At 44.5% G+C, this 19,749-nt stretch overlaps 1 protein-coding gene across 2 annotated transcripts in view; it reads left to right on the top strand.

Annotated features, from left to right (window-relative positions):
* ksr2 (kinase suppressor of ras 2) overlaps positions 1–19,749 on the top strand; it is a 91,848-nt gene that overhangs the window by 57,403 nt on the left and 14,696 nt on the right. The window contains exons 7-15 of one of the 2 annotated variants that reach the window (XM_071897728.1): positions 2,974–3,043; positions 4,440–4,523; positions 5,527–5,612; positions 6,468–6,488; positions 6,790–6,896; positions 8,548–8,716; positions 9,267–9,308; positions 10,533–10,602; positions 15,051–15,099. In XM_071897728.1, coding sequence (XP_071753829.1) covers positions 2,974–3,043; positions 4,440–4,523; positions 5,527–5,612; positions 6,468–6,488; positions 6,790–6,896; positions 8,548–8,716; positions 9,267–9,308; positions 10,533–10,602; positions 15,051–15,099 — 698 coding nt within the window. Of the gene's footprint in view, positions 1–2,973; positions 3,044–4,439; positions 4,524–5,526; positions 5,613–5,962; positions 5,969–6,467; positions 6,489–6,789; positions 6,897–8,547; positions 8,717–9,266; positions 9,309–10,532; positions 10,603–15,050; positions 15,100–19,749 lie in introns of both variants that reach the window. The other variant, XM_071897729.1, reaches the window with a different exon arrangement.

Below are 19,749 nucleotides of genomic sequence, written 5' to 3'. Positions count from 1 at the left end.
TCTACATCTCCTCCTTTGTGATTGGTATATATTTAGTAAGGGAAATCAATAAGGGCTAATGGCTTTTACCTGGATTCACCTCATCAGTGTAGGTGTCTTTTTTCTGGCTAAGTAATGTTAGACTCAAGCTGAGTGAAAAAAGAAAGGGGTAAGCTAATATTATGAAGTTATCTAGGTTAGCTAGTTAGCCTAGCTGACCTTCCAAGATGCCATGGTCATGGAAGAATGAAAAAATAAATCATTGTCATTGATATTTTTTATTTATATTTGGACTCATTTTTATGTTTTTCTGCACCTGTTTTCTGTTTGTTTTTTCTGTTTCTGTTTTTTTTTTTCCAAGTTAGCTAGTTTGCCAGGTAGCTAGCAAGGAGGTTCTACTTGCTAACTTGAAAAACTGTGGTTCTTTGGCTCCGCCCATTGAGGTTTAACTCAACCAATGAGATTATTTCCTGCCTCTTGAGGAGCTCTGCCTTCATGAAATGTTTCTGTAAATAAAACCCAAATCTGCTATGAGTCTGCCATAAAGAACCATCTTCCAGAAGCAACCTTGGCATCTCAATTGTGAAGAAATGTGACTGTGTGTGAATGTGCAAACTGACAAAGACGCCATTGAATCCTTCAATGATTCATTCTTTTGGGAAATACTGCATGTGATTTCCAGCTGAAACCATATTTTACTCCTTAAATCTGTTCCTCCTCAATGCCTCACTGAACAGCACCTCTGTCCTTTCATATGGAGATAAACCTCAATGTGTACCTCGGTCCACAGCTCCACGTTCAATGCATTAGGAGTTTGAGGCATTGAAGGAAGAGGAACTTTCGCCCTCTCTGCCTCCTTTGCTGCCCCCCCCCCCCTTCTCTTTTCCGTTCTCTTTTATTTTTCCATCTCCTCCACCCACACATACACATATACCTCCCCAAGACACACACACACACACACACACACACACACACACACTCACACACACTATCTCATGTGTCTTGCTCCACTATATTGCTGACAATTTATTTCCTGCTTAAAAGTAACAGAATAAGAATAAATATGCATATAAAGGTCCTAAAGGTCCTTTAGAAGACTAGCCAATTATTACACAGTTCACTTTTTAATGCGAGTGACTTTTGCTCACATTGACTCCCCAAACTCGGAGCACAGTTCTGACATTTATTTCTCTCTTCCATCCCTGTTTGGTTATATTTTGTCAATTCAAAGCTGCACGTTTGTTGACTGAGCTATTTTCTCAAAATATTTCAAACACACTGGAATCAAAATGGTGGAATACGTGTTTGGCAGGAGAAGGGCAGAGTGACAGGCGTGAAGATGCAAAGGGTGGGAGAGACAGTGTGTGTGTGTGTGTGTGTCTGTGTTTGTGTGTGTGTTCATGCATAGTTATCCTGTCTGAATAAAACCTCTTTATTCTAGAAATATGACACCTCAGTCATTAAAGCAAAATTTTTGTTCCAAAGGGAAAATGCTGTGAAAATAACAACGGATGCATATTTTGATTAGGATAGACTGTACATGAAATTGAAAATAAAATGAACACTAAGGCCAAACATGCTTATGATCTCTGCATAATGCACTTTTCCGAGGCTTATATATGGATCCGACCCCTGACTTCATCTGGATTTTTCAATGTGGCCCTCTTTGTTATTGAGTTAGACAGCCTGGCACCACATCGTTACAATGCCCCATCATTACAATGCATATCCACCACATCCAGCCTCCTTCACAGGCAGCGCTGTGTAGGCCGGCCGTTCCCACCTTGTATTAAGAGGTGGTGGCATAATGTATCGGGCTGCTCAATCAGTGCATGCACTAATGGACCAAGCGCACGGTTTTTGTTGTGAAAACCTTTTGAAGTGAGAGACCCTCACAATGGAATACTAGCGGCATAAAAGTAGCCTTACTATACCAGCTATCTATGTCTAAACACGCAAACAAACTCCAAACAGACTAAGTCAGCCGGGCCGCTAGACCTTGACATTTGTGCTTCTCCTTTCAGCACACAGGTCAGAGAGGATGCACTAGCCAGAGCTGCTTTTAGTCCATATTGTGCAAGGCTTTTGTTGTTGACTGCAGAAAATACTCTGAAAGGTTCCTTGTCTTTGTGCAGTTTTCATTTCCCTTCATGACATGCCAGTATGACAACTTGGTACGATGTTCCAGACTCCTAAATCGCGTCTTGCCCAGTTTTCAGATTTTGTTGAGTGATTCAGAGAGTCTGGTGTTGCTCTAGTCAACGGCTTGTTCTCACTCGGAGAAACAATCAAGCCAATCAGCGCCTTTGCAACTAACTACGCTGAACAAAAGCTGCCCCCTCCTGCACATTTTAGAGTGGCCTTTTATTGTGACCAGCCCAAGGCACACCTGTGCAATAATCATGCTGTTTAATCAGCATCTTGTTATGCCACACCTGTCAGGTGGATGGATTATCTTGGCAAAGGAGAAGTGCTCACTAACATGGATTTAAACAAATTTGTAAACAAAATTTGACAGAAATAAGCCTTTTGTGTGCATAGAAAAAGTCTTAGATCTTTTATTTCAACTCATGAAAAATGGGAGCAAAAACAAAAGTGTTGTGTTTATAATTTTGTTCAGTATAAGACTAAAGATTGAACTATTCATGCAACGATTCAATCTATCTATCTGTCTGTCTCTCCGTCTGTCTATGAAATAAGCAAATTGGCAATTGAGAACAGATTCTCATTTACAGGGATGAGCTGACCAATATGCGCACAATTGACAACTACGAACAGTTGATTAACTGACACCAAAATGTCAGACTTGCTGCTACGAATCAATTAATTGTCTCAAATGCCATATGTGTCAAATGAATGCTTAATGAAAGACGTTTCATTTCATTACTACTGCAACACAGTATTGTTCATTTAAAAAAATGACTATCCCTCCACCTATCTATTCATCCATCCATCCATCCACCCATCCCTCCCTCCCTCTCTCTCTCTCTCCAGACACTCTCTCAGTGCCTCGCTGGTCCCCACAGATTCCCCGAAGAGATCTGGGAAACTCGATAAAACACAGGTAGGCTAAAAGCACTGTGTGTGGGTGAGTGCGTGTGAGTTTGCCCATGTGCGCATGCTTGTACATCTGTGGTAGAATGCCAGGCCAATTAAACAGGGCCTCTTGCATAACTCATCTCAGTGCTCTCTCTCTCTCTTTCTCCCTCTCTCTCTGTCTCTCTCTCGCTCCCCGTTTGACTCCGCATGCCAGTGATCTAAAAAGTAAAACAATGCCGTATTAGTTGTGGGATCTCAGCAACCTCCAGAACGTGGGTGTTTGCCTGCTGAAAGTCAGCGAGGTGGAAAGAGAAGGGTTGCACACTCACGCTCTAATGCCTCATCATACGGAGCCAAGCCGAGCGCAAATGTCATTTATAGAGCCGTTATTTGAAGATTAAGGCTGGTTTCGAGAGAGATGCCATTATTCCATCCGACAATGTCCTTGACGTGCCAATTTGCATATTTCTATTTGTGCCAATGTGTGCTCTTGATCGCATTTTTGGCCTGTTAAGATAACTGCGTTTGCGTAGTTAATATACAATGCAGCACTTTGACTATATATGGCTTCAGGGCCTTCTCTGCACTGAGAACAATTTCTCTCCACGCAGAATCCACTCTTAGCGTCACGTCACCGTTCAGATTTGACAGTGGAGGCAACTAAAAACCAGTCAGGGGCTGGATTGAATTGTGCCGCAGCTCCTTTCCAACGACACGAAGGAGGGACCTAATAAAGAGATTTGGGTTCTGTCAAACCGCATTAGTCACCTGCCATTAGCCAGCCAGCCCGACTGCTGGCATCCAGGCGTCGCATCGGTAAATACAGCCAATAATCGTACACACTCAAACCACTCAGTCACTCTATAGACGCCCAAAGTGGGGAATTGTTTTTTATTGTGGAGCACATTGTGGATTTGCCTGTTTGAGAAGTGACGGTGTTGGGAGTCTTAGGAGTGTCGCGGGCCTGCGTGCTCCCATCACTCTGACTGATTATTGTGTTAGTGTGTTGATATAAACCCCGTGGCCTCTGTCCTGCGCTTCAGGAGCAGAGAATGAATGCATGAAACGTACATTCACACAGGGGTATTAAGGACGAAAATGGGGGGCGCAAATTAAATCAGCAGGTAAGGGAGATTAGAGGTAAAACACTTTTACTGAGGTAGCTTCGTTGGGCAGCCATTATTCTTGTGGAAAGGTTACACCGTGAGTATGAGGCCGTCTTTAACAAAAGCCATTTGTCAGAAAGAGCCAATGTCGCAATAGGCAAAAGGTCAGAAGCAATGTTCTTCTTCACAGTAATCCACAACTGGCAGGCTTTTACACCTCATATGGATGATGTGACGGGCAGAAAGTGATTTCATGTTTTGTTTGATGTCCTTATCTCTCTATTTCTCTATTTTTTTTGTATCTTGTGCACACAGGTTTTCCACCAAGTATTGGATGTCCCAGACATGCATAGTGTGTGGAAAGGGAATGTTGTTTGGACTCAAATGTAAAAACTGCAAGTAGGTATTCAGCCTGGTTTTGCTCTGAAACACAGTTCACTAGAATAGTTATCAATGTGTGGCTTTGGATTACTGTAAGTGCTTTTTTTTTTTTTTTTGTGAAATTGGCACAGATTAAATGGCTTATAAAACAGCGGTCGCCAGTATGATTTTAAATAGATTATTAGTAGCAAATTGCCCAGCTTGAACATTACTGGATGTTAAATCTTGACATTATGGTAGATATTCAATATCTTGATAACCCAACAGTTCATGACTTTGAAAATGAGGGGTATAAAAAGTCCTCATTTAAAAGCTTTTATTGAAATTCTGTTATCAAATCAGTTGTGTCTGTATGTGTCTTAGCTTGTCGTCTTGCTTGTTTTTATGTTCCTCCACTGTGCTGCGGCACCATGACGACATCATGTCTCACATACCATATGTGAGACATGATGTCGTCATGGTGCCGTCTGTCTGTCTCTGTGTGTGTAGATACATTGTTGTAATAACTCAAAAACAATACATAATGGAAACTTCATACTTATAGAGTTGATGATCTGATTAGATTTTGGAGCACCTTGCTCCATAAATTTGCATATTAATGAGGAAACTGATTAAGATGCAACTGATTTTCTTGAAACTACTATAACTCTGTAATGCTTTAAGATACGGAGTTCATATTAACGCCACCCATGTGTTATGTGAAGACAAGTATGTTGACATATTTGCTAATTCATGCCTTAATTAGCATCATTAATGACCCTATTAGCATAAATGGTTATGTTGAATATATCATGGTGATTTTGGCAGGATGCTGTTTGTTTGTCTGTTTGTTTGTTTTTTCTATGTGAGATATATTTTTTATAAACCCTTGCGTTTTTTTTTTTTTTTATCTCACCTGCATAAATTAGCAATTTGCACCATTCTCACCATTGCATTTTATAATGTGTTTATGTTACCACTTCACTTACAAACAAATAAACAAACAAAAAAACAACATTACCTTTCCTTTTTATGCATTCAGGCTGAAGTGCCACAACAAATGCACCAAAGAAGCCCCACCTTGCCATTTACTGATCATACAGCGAGGCGGTCGAGAATCCCTCAAAGGTATTTTTTTTGTTACCTTTATTTATCCAGGGAAAGTCGCCTGTGCGCACACACTCATTCTCATAAACGGTTAAAATCCTATTTTTGTGAAAATAATGGGGTGAGATGTAAAGTTTCCACACAAGTTGTCAGTGTGTCAGATTAAATCTTTACTAGAGGAGTGACCCTATTCTTCTGGTTTTAGATACTGTTGGAAATAACTGGAATTATCTCGCTCCATTGGCAAAATGTGTTGTAAGAAAATAAATCTTTTGCGACAGAATTTGATACTTAATGACTTGTTAAGATGGACATTTTTTGCAGTATGAGGGTAGGTGTTGTATGCTGCCTAAAACAAACTAAAACTGAAGATCCCGGCAATCACTGGTCCTACTAACCCAGCCTGTGGTAAAGAGGCAGTAGGTTAGCAAAGGCAGGCCAGAAGGCCGTTATATTTTTATTATATTTATATTTTTGTCATTTTCCATCTCAGCAAACTTTGAAGGCAAAATATGCCAATGGTTTGAACTAGTTCAGGCCCTGAATTATTAAACAATGGAACAAAATTGGGTCTCAAACCTACATCTGTTAGGTCCCCATGACTTGTCATATGCTTCAATGAGCCTGAGTCCTTAGAGCGACTAAAGAGACTGAATTTCTCATTTGTGTGCCGATCTGAAAAGGTGTTTAGGAAGATGTAAAGGTTATCTGCTGATTAATTAGGCCACTCAGGTTTGACGAATGCGACTTTGTTATGCATTGTTCGTACTAACATAGACAGCACTGAAAGAATTCCCATTATCTGCTATCAGAATTGAGATTCATTCTTTTGTCCTTTCTCTGCCTTTCCCCCCCTCCCGTTTTCTTCCAAATAAGATCACCAAGGAACAACTCAAGGTAAAGAACTCTAATTAGGCTTCTTCTACTCTGCTTTAATAAAAGAAAGTGACAGTTTCTTCATGACACAGTTTGCTAAAGGAAACTTTTTTTTTTTTTTTTTCTTGGAAAGTGTCTCTATGCGATAACAAATGGATGGTGTTCAAGGCAGAACAGTTTGTTCATTTCTCACATTAGAAGCCAGGCCTGATAAAGAGTTTCCTCTAATTTGCCTGAAGCTATTAAGCAGGCATCTGCTTTGAGTTCTGTCTCCCACAGTGCTCTATTGTTCCTCTCTGATTTTTTTTTTTTGTGCTCACAGCTCGTCTGGTACGGACCGAATCAGTGCCATGTGACATCAACAACCCGCTCAGGTACACAGACCTGCACATCAGTCAGACGCTCCCCAAAACCAACAAAATCAACAAGGTAAGAGGAACAGATAAGCCATGTACCTCAACTCCTGTATGACCTCTCCAACTGCCCACCTTTCTTGCATTTTGGGGGCTGGAAAATGATTGTGAGTCATCGGCAGTAGCGTTCCCACGAGATCATGGGACCATACAAAAATATCCTCAGCAATTTCGATCTTTGCATGCTTTGACTATTTTGCATCCAGCACATCAAACTGGCATTTTGGCAGAGGTAAAAGTTTATTTCCAGAGGTATAATTTGCATTCACAAGATTCCCATCATTGGAAGTTGAAGTTGAAGAATGTGAATGCATGCTGCCACATGTGTTTGTGACTCACAGGGGAACACGCTAATACGCAAATGAGGCCAGGTACAGAGAACATAATAAGTAAACAAGAATCTCTCGCCATTAATTTTGCATCACAGTCCGTTTTTCCTGCTTCTCTGTCTGACTCAGCAGGTTATTTTTATTTTTGCCACCATGTCTGATGAGATACCATGACAACAACATCAAAGTGTAATGGATGCATGTTTTTTGTTGTGCCAGTAAATATTTTTCCGGGAAGATAATTGCAATGTGTGATAGGTGGTATGGTGTTAGGTACCGCAATGATAAGACTGAAGTACAAACTTATAGAGCATTAGACTCTTTATCTGAAGTTTGTGGATTTGAACTCCATGTTAGGGTGTAGGTCTTTGGGAGGGACAGGATGTTGTAGAAAATGAGGCCCTGCCTGCTGAAGTGTCCTTGAGCAAGACTCTGACCAGCTCCATGCGTGCTGTTTTGCACCTGAACCTGTACGTTGATCCAAGTTCACACTTCAACTAGTAGTTATGTCCTCCATCGTTTAGCAGTTGAAAACACGAGAAGATGGAGGGAAGGGGATTGGGTAGTGTTTCGAAATGCCAATGATTGAGGGGTTTTTGCTCCTGTGCATCTCCACAGACTATGTAAGTTATGTAACTCTGACCTTCTAAAGGCCAAAACACACCGCCGGCGTACGGCAGTCCGCAGTCACACGTAAAGTGTGACTGGCGGACTGCGGACTGCAGACTGCGGAGGTTTCTCCATGCGCTCTGGCTAGGGAGAGACTGTCAGGCGGAGTCAGCAGTGGTGAATGGTATCACCAGCCTCACTCTGCCTGTGAATGGTTGCTGTCCAAGGTCCTGACAGCCTTCCCTAAACCATTGGGAGTGCTGATGGACTGTGATTGGGAGGGCGCCAGTGGATTTTTCCCCTGAAAGATCTACCCGACAGCAGCTGTTTGGAACAGCAAATGGAAAAGCTTTCATAAACTGGGTATTTGAAAACCCAGAAGTCATGTATTGTGATGTCAGTAAATTGCACACAGCGTGCTCATGTTTACCAACCCGGCCAGTGAAGGATACCAAAGAGATGAGGGTGGCAAAAGATTTTAATGTTAGCGAGTCCAGTTTTCTCTGGACGGAGCGCTCGCTTGCTGCTCTTTTGGAGCCAGTTTGTATTTATCACTTGATTCGTCCGCCAGTAACCATACCCAACAGAATCTGCACGGCCTCAATTAGGGGGTTGTGACGCTCTTCTTTATTGCAGCCCTACTTTGTTATGCAGACTTATAAAACAGGTTTATTTTTACAGTTTTAAGGATAACCTCTCTTGATCTTGCTCTCGTCTACCTCTTCACAGGATCACATCCCAGTCCCGTACCAACCGGACTCCAGCAGTAACCCCTCCTCCACCACCTCCTCCACCCCCTCCTCCCCGGCCCCGCCCCTGCCCAGCAGTGCCACGCCCCCTTCGCCACTACACCCCTCCCCGCAGTCAGCGCGGCAGCAGAAACAGTTCAACTTGACAGGTAGGACACAGAACTCTAGCACATGAGCCAAATACACTCAAATTCAAATTTAGTACAGAGGTATCGCAAAGAAAGAGTCAATAGTAATGGTAGTATTGTTTAGTTAACCCCACAGTGAGAAATACCTTTATCACTGAAACACCACAAGTATTAAAATATTCAGAACAGGACACTGTTCACAAAGAAAGGCCAAAACACAGTTAATTGGTAGCGTATAGTACTTACCTGTCAGCCTATTGCCTGTTGCCTTGAATAACAATCAATTTTCATGTCTTCAGGTCCCATATTAGATGTTTAATCCAATCCATAGATGTTTAATGCCTTAGTACCTCTGGAAAAGATAGATGATTTTAAAAAGTTCTCTATGAGGCAAAGTTGAACTTCTGTACGAACTTCTATACGACTCTATGAAGCAAAATCGTGTCTTATTAATCCATATATGAACTCACTCAAATCTGAATACTGCACTGACAAGCAGTCATGCAAAAATTCGCCAAGACCACACCACTCCAAATCCCACTCCAGCTCTGCCTTTGTCTCTTTCCTCCAGCCTCCAGTTACTTCAAATACAAGCAGCAGTTCATCTTTCCAGGTAAGTGCCTCATAATTGGTCATTACCCCTACCCATAATGCACTGCGCCCAGCCCAGGATGAGGAAGAGGAGGAGAGCCCTTTTGATGTTGTCGTGATTTTCGTCTCCTCACCTTGGCCCGGCTTTAAACTCTCAGCCCCCCCACTCACCCCTCTGAGCTTGTCTCATTTGGGCCCCCCTAATGATTCGCCTATGCCCAGACCCTTCCCTGGTGCCTTGTAAAAAACATACTGGTACCACACAGTGTCCCTCACTAGGCAGGCTATTACAGCGGAGACAGCTTGGAGTGGTGTGAGAAAAAGAATTAAGTGTAATTGAGAGAGCATGAATACACAAGACGGAGCTGTACCGTCACCCTGAACACAGGTTCTGATTATTTTAGCTATACAGACACTATAGTGTGCTTTTTAAAAGGTATTTCAATCAAATTAAGTCAGCTATCTCCATGAGACACATAATAACATAGTCATAGGCCACTACTGTTTGTCAATCACATCAATCTAAAGCCATTGTGCTGTAACTGGAACTAATGCCGCATTCACATCATTTTCAATTTACCATAAATGCGAGCTGCCGCCTGGGAATAACATTTACGTCAGCCTCCTCCTAAAGGCAATTACAAGTAGGATGTGGGATTTCATTCATTCATTCATTCATTCATTCATTCATTGTCTTTACCCACTTATTCCTGCATTCTTGCATACATTGGGCAGAAAACAGGGAAATACCCTGGACAGGTTGCCAGTTCATCACAGAGATAACACAGACAGACACACATTCATACCAATGGGTCAATTTAGAGTCTCCAATCCACCTGGCTTGCATGTCTATGGACTGTGGATGGAAATCCATGCAAACATGGGGAAAACATGCAAACTCTGGGAATCAAACCCCAGTCCTTCTTGCAGCACATGCAGAAAACATAGCAGCAAATCCATCAACGTTGGTTTCCTTTGCTCCTCCACGTCTGTCAGCAGAAGATAATAATATACAATATTGGTTGGTCGTAAAATACCTTATAATAACAAGACAGAGTGACAACACATGACCTTAAACAAGGTGAACCAGTGACATTTCATCCTGTTCGTCTGCTTCTTCCAATATGACATGAATGCGGCATGAGCCTGTAATTTGGAAAGTAATGGAAGCATTGTCTAAAGGAATGCAATAAGCCAGTCTGTTGTAATGTGTTGTTTTGATGCTGTGTGACTGCGCTCCTCCCAGATGTTGCTCCAGAGGCTCCTCCAAGCAGAGCGCCACAGGTCATCCTGCACCCCGTCCTGTCTGAGCCGGGGTGAGTAGGAACCTCTCCAGAAGTCATTATATAAAAGCACGACTACGTAATAAAAAAGTACTTCTGATTCTGATCAGCCCCGTCTCTCCTCTATCTTATCTGTCTCTCTCCCATACTCGCTCTCTCTTTCCCTCTCTCCTCTCTCTGTTTCTCTCTGTGGCCATTGGTCAGAGGCCAAGTCAAAGTTATTGGAGCACAGATATTTGGGTGACGATTTCAATGCGAGAGCAGACATGACGAACACAGAGAGACTAATGTTAGCATGACCTTTAGTTCACGCTACACTTGGGATGCCAACTGGATTTCCACTGGCTCTTTGAGGAAGCCAGTGTTTACAGGAAAACAACCGGAAGAGGACGAGGAGTGTCGAGCTGCCTTTCGACCCAGATGTTAATTAGATTAGAATCTCAATCTATCACAAGAAACAGGGCAAGGGAGTCTCCATCCATAGGTTGATGGTCAATTTTGATGAAATATGGTCCGTGCGCAAAGATCGTGATGGATTAATCAATAGCCACGCTCAATTTTCTTTTTCAAATATCAACAGGACACAGTCCCAGAAAGGTCCATGGTGGAACAGGCAGATTGTATGAATTCTTATATAAGTGAAGTGTAGGCTATATGGCAAAGGCAGTAAATGTTATGTATACTGCACATTATACATTGATGTATGCAAATATTTGGCTAGAAATACATTTTTGGATGTCTTAGTGCTATATTCGTGTGCCAGCTGTCAGCTTTAATTTGAAAAATAGAAAATGGAGTATGTTAGGGTTTATTATATAAAGGCATCGTGGCAGACATTGGGATAGCAGCTAAGGGTGTGCATACATTACAGTCAGCTCCATATTTGCATAGAATGGCATTGTTTGATGTTTTACTGTCATATTCATTACTTGGGATGTGAAATAACATGATTGTGAGGTTAAGGTGCCAACTGTCTGCTGCATTTTGAGAGTATATTCAGTCATAATTCCTTGAACAGCAAAGAACTACAGCCGAAATTGCACAAGGTACTGCCATTTCAGTAGAGTGACAAAAGTACAGATGCATTTTATCTTCAATAAAAGATAGTGATAGTAGGCAGTCAAAAAAAAAAAAAAAAAGAATTTGCAATAACTTGAAGAAACCTGCAACTCATAATTCTCACCAGATTGATATATTATTGTCATGCACTCTTCCTTGACTTTTTTCATTTCACTGTAGGAGAATTCAGCCGTTGCTCCACTTGGCTCTTCACTACTCTGTGGCCATATAGAAGACATTGTTGCTTACATAAGCACAAGTAAACAAGGTTATCTTTACCTATCTAATATGGCTGACAAAAAATTATATTATATCCAAAATATTAAGCTTATAGGACCAAAACATCAAACAGTATGTTGCTGTCCAAATACGTCTGGAACTCACTGTGTTAACCCAACTAAATGAAACTCAAATAAAACGATGAGCTGACACAAATTCACTGGGTTTCAGATTCTATACATTCTGAACGTGACACCGTTCTTTAATAAGAAGTTCCATTGTTTGATTTTTTGCGGACTGTGGTGGAAAACCCTGAGCCATGCAGCCTGGGTCAGAAATTAACGGGGGCTTGGGGCAAAAATGCTCTCGAAAGTTCATAATGCCCATGAAATTAAAGTATCCTTTTTTGCATCGCACCCTGTTAACATTTTTTTGTCGAGTTTCCAAATAGTCTTGCATGAATGCGACTACTGTCCCCTGTGGGCCACCATAGGTGATTTGTGCGAGCCTAAGACCCGGGAGTCTTTCCAGTGCGTTGTAGGCCAGACAAATTGAGCATTTTTTGTTCAGACAAGAACGGAGTACGCAACCTGAAGCAGTAGAAAATGTTGTCAACACACAGTCAGCAGTAGAAGAAAATGCCAATCCCACTGTGTCAACAAAAAATAAAACGGCCAATATCATACAAAACTCAACAATCGAGGCATGGACGATGGACTGGTTGGGGACAGAGGGGGGAAATGGCACCATCCTCTTCTGTAAGGCCTGCTGCCTGTTTCCAGCAGTAGGAAGTTAATAGAAGTGTTAATGGTTTTGCCAATAGTGTTTGAGTGTTTATTTGTCAATAAATCCTGGAAAGGTCCAAGCTTCCACCATGGACCTTTCCAGGACTTATTTTATACAGGGGTACAGCAGGCAAAAGCAGCAAATGGTATTGATACTGTACAATATAGAAATGCCTTGTTTGGTGTCTTTGTGCCATACTCGTCTGCCAGCTGTCAATATGCAATGCAAATGTATTATTATATACTATATTATTATATATAATATATGCCCCTATTGCCCCCCCAAACAAGGGAGAAAAAAAGCAAATTTCTTACCCTGCATGCAGTGCTCCTGAATCTCCCATTAGTGTTCAGTTGGATAGACATCTGGCGACTGAAACAGCCATAGTTCATCCAAAAAAAGTATTTTCCCTTTTCATGTCATTTCATTTGACTATGAGAGGAGGCATAGAGGCTGAAAACCATTCAGTATTGCATGAGAAAGAAAACAAAAATTTGAGAAAAATCTGAAAAATTACACAACAAAACGTTTGTGTAGTAGAAATATGTTTTTTCTCTATCCCATAAATCATCTTGCGCCCCCCAAAAATGATCTTGCAACCCCCCTGGGTGATCCCGATCCCTAGTTTGAGAACCACTGCGATAGAAGGTGTTTTTCAGCCCAAATGTAAGTCATGAAGTTTTACATCAGGGAACCGTCGCAGTAAGTTGGGAGACCCGGGTTAAAGCCCCTGTGTCAGCAAGCATCTGTCCTTGAGCAAGACACTGAGTCCCTCCCGGCTCCAGGGACGCTGGCCTGTAGCTCCCCCTGCGATCAAACCGTCCTGTACAGGCGAAATGAGAATTTCCCTACAGGGATCAATAAAAGTATCACATTATTTACCTTGTCTTCTCCAAGGCTGAGAAAATGTACCCCAGAGCGTCCTTTATTAAGGCAGTTACCTGCAGCTAAATACTTAGAGAGAGATCATAATCATAATGAATCATTGAAAAGGGGCGGAAACATGCACCTAACCACACATGAGAAAGTGCCAAAGGTATTGTCTCTCTCTTCATGTCTGACTCTCTTCTCTCTCTCTTCGTCTCACTTTCTTTCCCACTCCTACTGTCGCTCTATCTCTAGCTGGCCAGTTTCTCTATTTCCTCTTCTTCTCTCTCTCTCTCCCTGTCCGTGTCTCTCTCTCTCTGCCTTTTGACAAATGTGAATACATAAGTGCGGTTATGAAACCCATATTCTTCTGATTTAATTAATGCTATTGTCGCTCCTTCCCCACATCTTTGTATGCTCCCGCAGTGGCAGCTGGCAGATTCTCTGGCCTTAATGGCCTCATCCCTGGGTTAATGAGGGCCTCTCTCAGGCCCCAGCACCCGGCAGGATCCACTCATTAGAGCAGAGATGGGACCAGCGGTGGGGGCCCTTAGCGCCGCAGGGATCACATCATATTATTTTATACGTTGCCTTACCTGTGGTCTTCGCCCGTACTCTGGGATTGCCTGGCGAACCGGTGCTAATATACCACAGAGAGGTTGTGAGAGGTTAGGCGCCGACGTTCCACAGCCAGTTATGTGGACGGAGGAGGATGGGTTGAAGAGGGGAAGTGGGTTCATTTGTGTTGTGTCACTGGCACCTATGGTGTGGGTGACGGTGTACACACCAGGGTGAGAAATTAATGGGGGCTCGGGCAAAAACGGCCTTGAAAGCTCATAAAATGCCGGTGAAATTAAAAATGAGGGGGCAAAAATGACCCCAATAATTAAAAGTATTCTTTCTTGCCATTTGACCTTGCTCACATTCGTCAGCTCAAATAGTCATGCATGATTATGACTACTGCCTCCTGTGGGGCGCCGTAGGAGATTTGTGGGAGGCTATGACCGGGCGATTCTTTCTTTTTTGTTCTGGGCCAGAAAAATCAGAAAACACAGGGTACACAGCCTAGATAACAGTAGATACTGTTGGCATCACGCAGCCAGCGGTAGAAGAAAATACCGACCCCACACAAACTACTGCAACAACAAAAAATAACACAACCAATATCGTAAAATACTCAACAATCAAAGGAGTGCAAGATGGACTTGTTGGGGACAGAGAGGGGGAAACGGCGCCATCCACTTCTTTAAGGACTGCTACCAATTTCCAGCAGTGGGAAAGAAGTGTGAGACGTTTGGTGAATTATTTAAAACAAAACAAATCTTAGTGGTGCCAATCAAGTGTTTACTTGCCAATATGCAATGAAAATGTATTATTTTGTAAATTGTCCCTGAAAAAGACCAAAATGCCTTTTTATAAAACAGATCAAGAGAACCAAAAAATGTATTTCTTACCCTGGTACACACATGAATGTGCATCAGTAATGTGTGTAACAGTATGTAGCGTTGTTAGCTTCCTACTTTTCTCAAAAACTTTCTTGTTGCTTTCAGGAATGAGGGCAACCCTTTACTTCAAATCGAAGTTGAACCTACATCAGATGTGAGTCTCTCTCTCTCTTCAGTTGATCTCTACATGTTACATTTGTGTTGCTGTTGAAGTATTTAGCAGTTGCGTTTCCTCTCCCACATTTTTTCTCATTAATATCACTGCGAAAATACTTGTGATGACGCACATGTTCGAATGGTGACTGAATACAGCTGTCACTGTCACAGCAGCCCCAGTGATTTGCGTTGTTCTTTCATTTGGTATAATTTGGGAGTTCTTAGGCTCAGCGCCCCGAGAAACCTCAAGGTAAGTTATGGATCAAAAGCCACAAGAGGGGAAAAACATAGCTCCGCTGATCGTCATTGTCAACGCAGTTCCTTTATAATGACACAATGATATATTTTGAGAAAATGATGCAGATTGCCTTGAATGATTTTCCAGCAGGCGTCTGTGAATAGGTCATTTCCACTCCTGCAGTGCATTATAATCAAAATTTAAGGTAGAGGAAAATAAATTGATCTTGAATGTATCCAAGACAAAGTGCATTGTCTTTGGCACTAGAAGAATGCTTGCCAGGGACTCCCGTTTAAATCTATCTATGGGGGGGGGACCCCAATACAGCAAGTTAGAAAAACTAAATTACTTGGCGTTATAATCGATGATCGTTTGGCATGGTCAGACCATATTGACGCTATTGTTGTAAAAATGGGGCAGGGTATTGCTATGACGTGAAAATGCTCTCTCTATGTAACACCATCAATTAGGAATCAGGTGACACAGGCACTTGTTCTCTCACACCTAGGGTACTGTATGGTTGTGTGGTCCTGCGCAGCAAAAAAAGATAGCACAAAATAGAGCTGCAAGACTAGCTCTTTTAAAACTAATGTCACAAAGATGCACCGCAGTCTGTCATGGCTGACCGTTGAGGCTAAATTAATATCCAGCCTTCTCATATTTGCCCGAAATGCAATAGTAGACGGAAAACCGGACTTCTTCACAGAACAACTTGTACGGACAGGTCTAAAGCACAATCATCAAACTAGACAGGTCAGCATGGGTCATCTTGAACTTCCAAAGCCAAAAACAAATCAACTTAAAAACTCAGTCATTTATGGAGCCTCCAGCCAGTGGAACTCTTTACCTACACACATTAAACAAATCAGAAGCAAATACCTATTCAAAAAATCACTCAAACAGAAACTAATGAGAGATGCCACACTACATGAATGATGCGACCTGTTATGATGTTTTGTTTTGGGATTTCACCTCATTAGTTTGTTTGATAACCTCTGTACATGCATTGGTTAAGTTATCTGATATTTATTTATTTTTTTTTTCATGGTAAAAATCTAATCTTTATTTAAAGCTTAAAACAGACAAGTTAAATCCATGCCAGTTCAGGGTGACCGGATAATGCAGTGTTAATTAAAACAGAAACCAAAAACACAGACATGCACACATTGTAAGAGTAAATAGTAGTAGCTATTGCACATACAGGAGTTTAAGCCATAAACTGGGAGGGCTGGGATGGGGCCAGAGGGAGGTAGGGGGACATTACTTGGGCTGTGAGGAGATGAGGAGAAGAGGAACTATACGTTACCTGCGTAAGAGTTCTCAGTCTTTTCACAGATAGCGGAGTAGTAGGGAGAGGCTGGGGGTCTTCGGAGTCATCCTCTGGTTGCTGCAGAGAGGTCTGACCTGACAAAGAACGATCCAGGGCTTCATCCGACCCTGACGCTTCCACCCCCGCATCCTCAGCCGCCTTCGCTTCCTGCTTCCCACATTGCATGTAGTGCTGCTCTGCTGGACATTGCTGGGTCGGAGGCTCCTGGAAGAGGCAGGGCTCCTTGGCCTCCTCGGGCAGCTCCTCCAGGGAGAAGATGCCGGGGCTCTTGGTCCAGCTCTTGCCTGTGGAATGGGCATTGGAGTTTGAGGCTGTGGTCATGGTGTCAAAGCCGTAAGAGGCCGCCGAGTTAGCCGAAGGTGGGGTGGTGTCTTCTCCGATGCCGCCATCTACCTCCTCCTCCCCTTCTTCCGTGGCAGACAGGCAGTACTGGGCTAGATGGTGGCTGTCAAAGGCTATGACATTGACCACTTGGCCGTCCAAAGGATCGTCCAACTGAGCTTCTCCCTCTGTGTCGCTGGCCTCATCCTCCGTTGTTGAGGATGAAGAGGGGTTGGAGGTGGGGGCAGTTGCGGGGCCTCCCAGGACCTCATCAGCAGGCAGGGTCTCCGCCTCAGCCTCCTCCTCTCCCTCCCTGTCCCCTGTCTCTAAGTGGATGCCCAGGTTCTGGTCCTCTGGGTCGGGCTGCAGAGAGAGCACCGGGGCTTGAGCTGGAGCATCCCCTCTCGGTTGTAATCGCAGAGCTCCTCGGGTGTGCTGGTCTCGCTGCTCAGGGTGCTGGACAGGGACATTCCCGGGGCAGAGAGGGGAGCTGGGGCCAGCGTCTGCATAGGGACCGGGCTGGATTGGTCCATGTAAGCCTCTGGTTTTTGTGGCTCATTCTGGACTGAGGATTGATGGGAAAGGCCTTGGTTTTGGGGGACAAAGGGAGCAGAGCCGAGTTCTAGCCAGGCTTGGGCTGGGGACTGGGTAGGGGTCTCCGAGTCTGCTTGCCAGGGGTCTTTGGAAGGGCTAGCTGGGGCTACTGCGGCTGCCTGCATGGGCTGGGCGACATGGTCAAAGGACTGCTGTGGCTGGAGGGGCTGAAGAGGCTGTTCCCAGGGATCAGCGAAGGGGTTGGGTTGGTCCCACTGAGCGGCTGGGGCAGAGGGCAGCAGAGGAGGGGGAGGGGGCGGCTGGGCAACCCGGTTCAGGTTGTCCAACCTGAACCGCTGCGTTCCCGTAGCTTTCCAGCCCACTTTCCATCATCCCCTCACTGGCCATCTCCACATCTTTCTCGTCCTCCTCGTCATCCACCTCATTGTCGTGCCTGGGCCTCTGCAGGTCGTCCGCCCGCTCTAAGCCCACATCCATGTCACACACCCGATCGTCCTCGTCGTCTTCATCGTCTTCATCGTCTTCATCCTCCTCAAAATCATTGACTGGTATGTCGGGAACCTTCTCAAAGTCAGGTGAACCTGTGGAGGCTCCTTCCATGTTGATGGCTCCTTTGAGACTGGCGTCTCCCAGATCGTCCATGCTCTCTGTGCCCTCCAGGACACCAGGGGCACTCAGCTCTGACGCCCCCTGCTGGCTGCCGCTAACCTCCTCAGAGTCCAGCTCAGAGAACAGGGCCCCGCCCGCCCTCCAAGCAGACCTGCTCACAAGGCCAGCCGACCCAGGACGAGACTCCTCGGTGGGCTGGGTCGTCCCACTCTTCTGACACAAAAACCTGCAGAAACCTGCTGACTGCCTTCATCCTCCTCCTCGTTGAGATTGGAGGGAGAAACCACCTGAGGCGTGGCAATTTCAGCTGTTGGAGGGGCTTTAGATGCGGAGGCAGTTTGGTCTGGTATCAGGAGAACAGGCTCCTCTGATAACTCTGGAGGGGAGACCATTGGTGGGAAGGCAGCCTCGACTGGGACAGAGATCTGCTTCTGAGCTGTTAGTGAAGCAGCAGTGCTTTCTACCAGGGGGTGGAAATGTTGGAGGGATGGCTGTCCTGACAGGGCTTTGTGGAGGGGAAGGAGTAGCAGAATTGTCCTGGGCAGCCTCTTCAAGTACCACCTCTGCTGGAGTGTCCTGGGCCAAGGCTGGGGAGGGGGCCTGTTCTGGGGCTGAAGCAGCGAGGGTTGATCCCTCTGGTAAAGCCACTACAGCTTCTGCTTGCATTTCTGCTGGCACCTCTGTCGGCTCAGCAACGATGACTGCTGCTGTAGCGACTGCTGCCGTGCCAGCCGCCGCTGTGACAGCACTCTGTGCTACTGCAGCTGTGGAAGAATTCAAAACCCCTGTCTTCTTGGTGTCAGTGAAAGGCGGGACAGCATGGGTGGGTTTGGCGGCCCGTTTTGCTTGATGGGTGCTGCCGGCCGCAGGTTTGTTGGCTAGCGAGGCAGGCCGGGTCTGGCCCAGGGGCAGTTTGCTAAGAGCAGGGAGCCGTGCAGTGGGTGGTGCAGCTTTCTTTGTCGGAGTAGGTTTCATGGGCTCTTGTGTTTTGGGCCGTGATGCCTTGGGATCTTCTTTCTTTGTGGGAACAGGCCGTTTAGAGTCTGGCTTTAAGGTGGCTGTGGGTTTTGGGGGTTCTGTTTTTTTGGTAGCAGCAGATGTTGTAGCTGTTGGAGGCTTCTTAGCCACTGTGGCAGAAGCTGGTCTGCTGACATCTTTCTTAGCAGCAGCAGTATTTTTGGGAGGCTGTGCTGCTGTGGTCCCAGCACCAGTAGCAGTGGGCCTGGATGTGGTGGATGCAGATCGAGATGTAGAGGGACCCGTGGCAGGCCGATTCATCCTCCAGTTTGAGGTGCAGAACTGGCTCTCCTTCCTTGAAGTCTCTGGTGATCTCTGCAGCCTTCCACACATCCTCTGGGTCTGGAATCCACACCCGAGTGAACTGGTAGTCTTGGAAACAGCTGTCCTATCAGCTTTGGCTGTGGTGGAAGTGCTGGATTTTGAGGCAATGGATGCAGCCAGTCTGCTGGCAGGAACTGTGGTTTTGGGTCTGGCTCCATTAACGGGCCCGGCTGCTGGCCTCTTAGGGGTACTATTTGCTGCTGTTGGTTTGAAGTTATCTGATATTTTGATTACTTGACCTTTAATTATGTAAT

The sequence above is a fragment of the Centroberyx gerrardi genome, chromosome 8 (genome assembly GCF_048128805.1).
Source record: "Centroberyx gerrardi isolate f3 chromosome 8, fCenGer3.hap1.cur.20231027, whole genome shotgun sequence".
Lineage (NCBI taxonomy): Eukaryota > Metazoa > Chordata > Actinopteri > Beryciformes > Berycidae > Centroberyx > Centroberyx gerrardi.
Note: the sequence above shows the minus strand (reverse complement) of the source record. Positions and strands in the feature narration are given on the sequence as shown.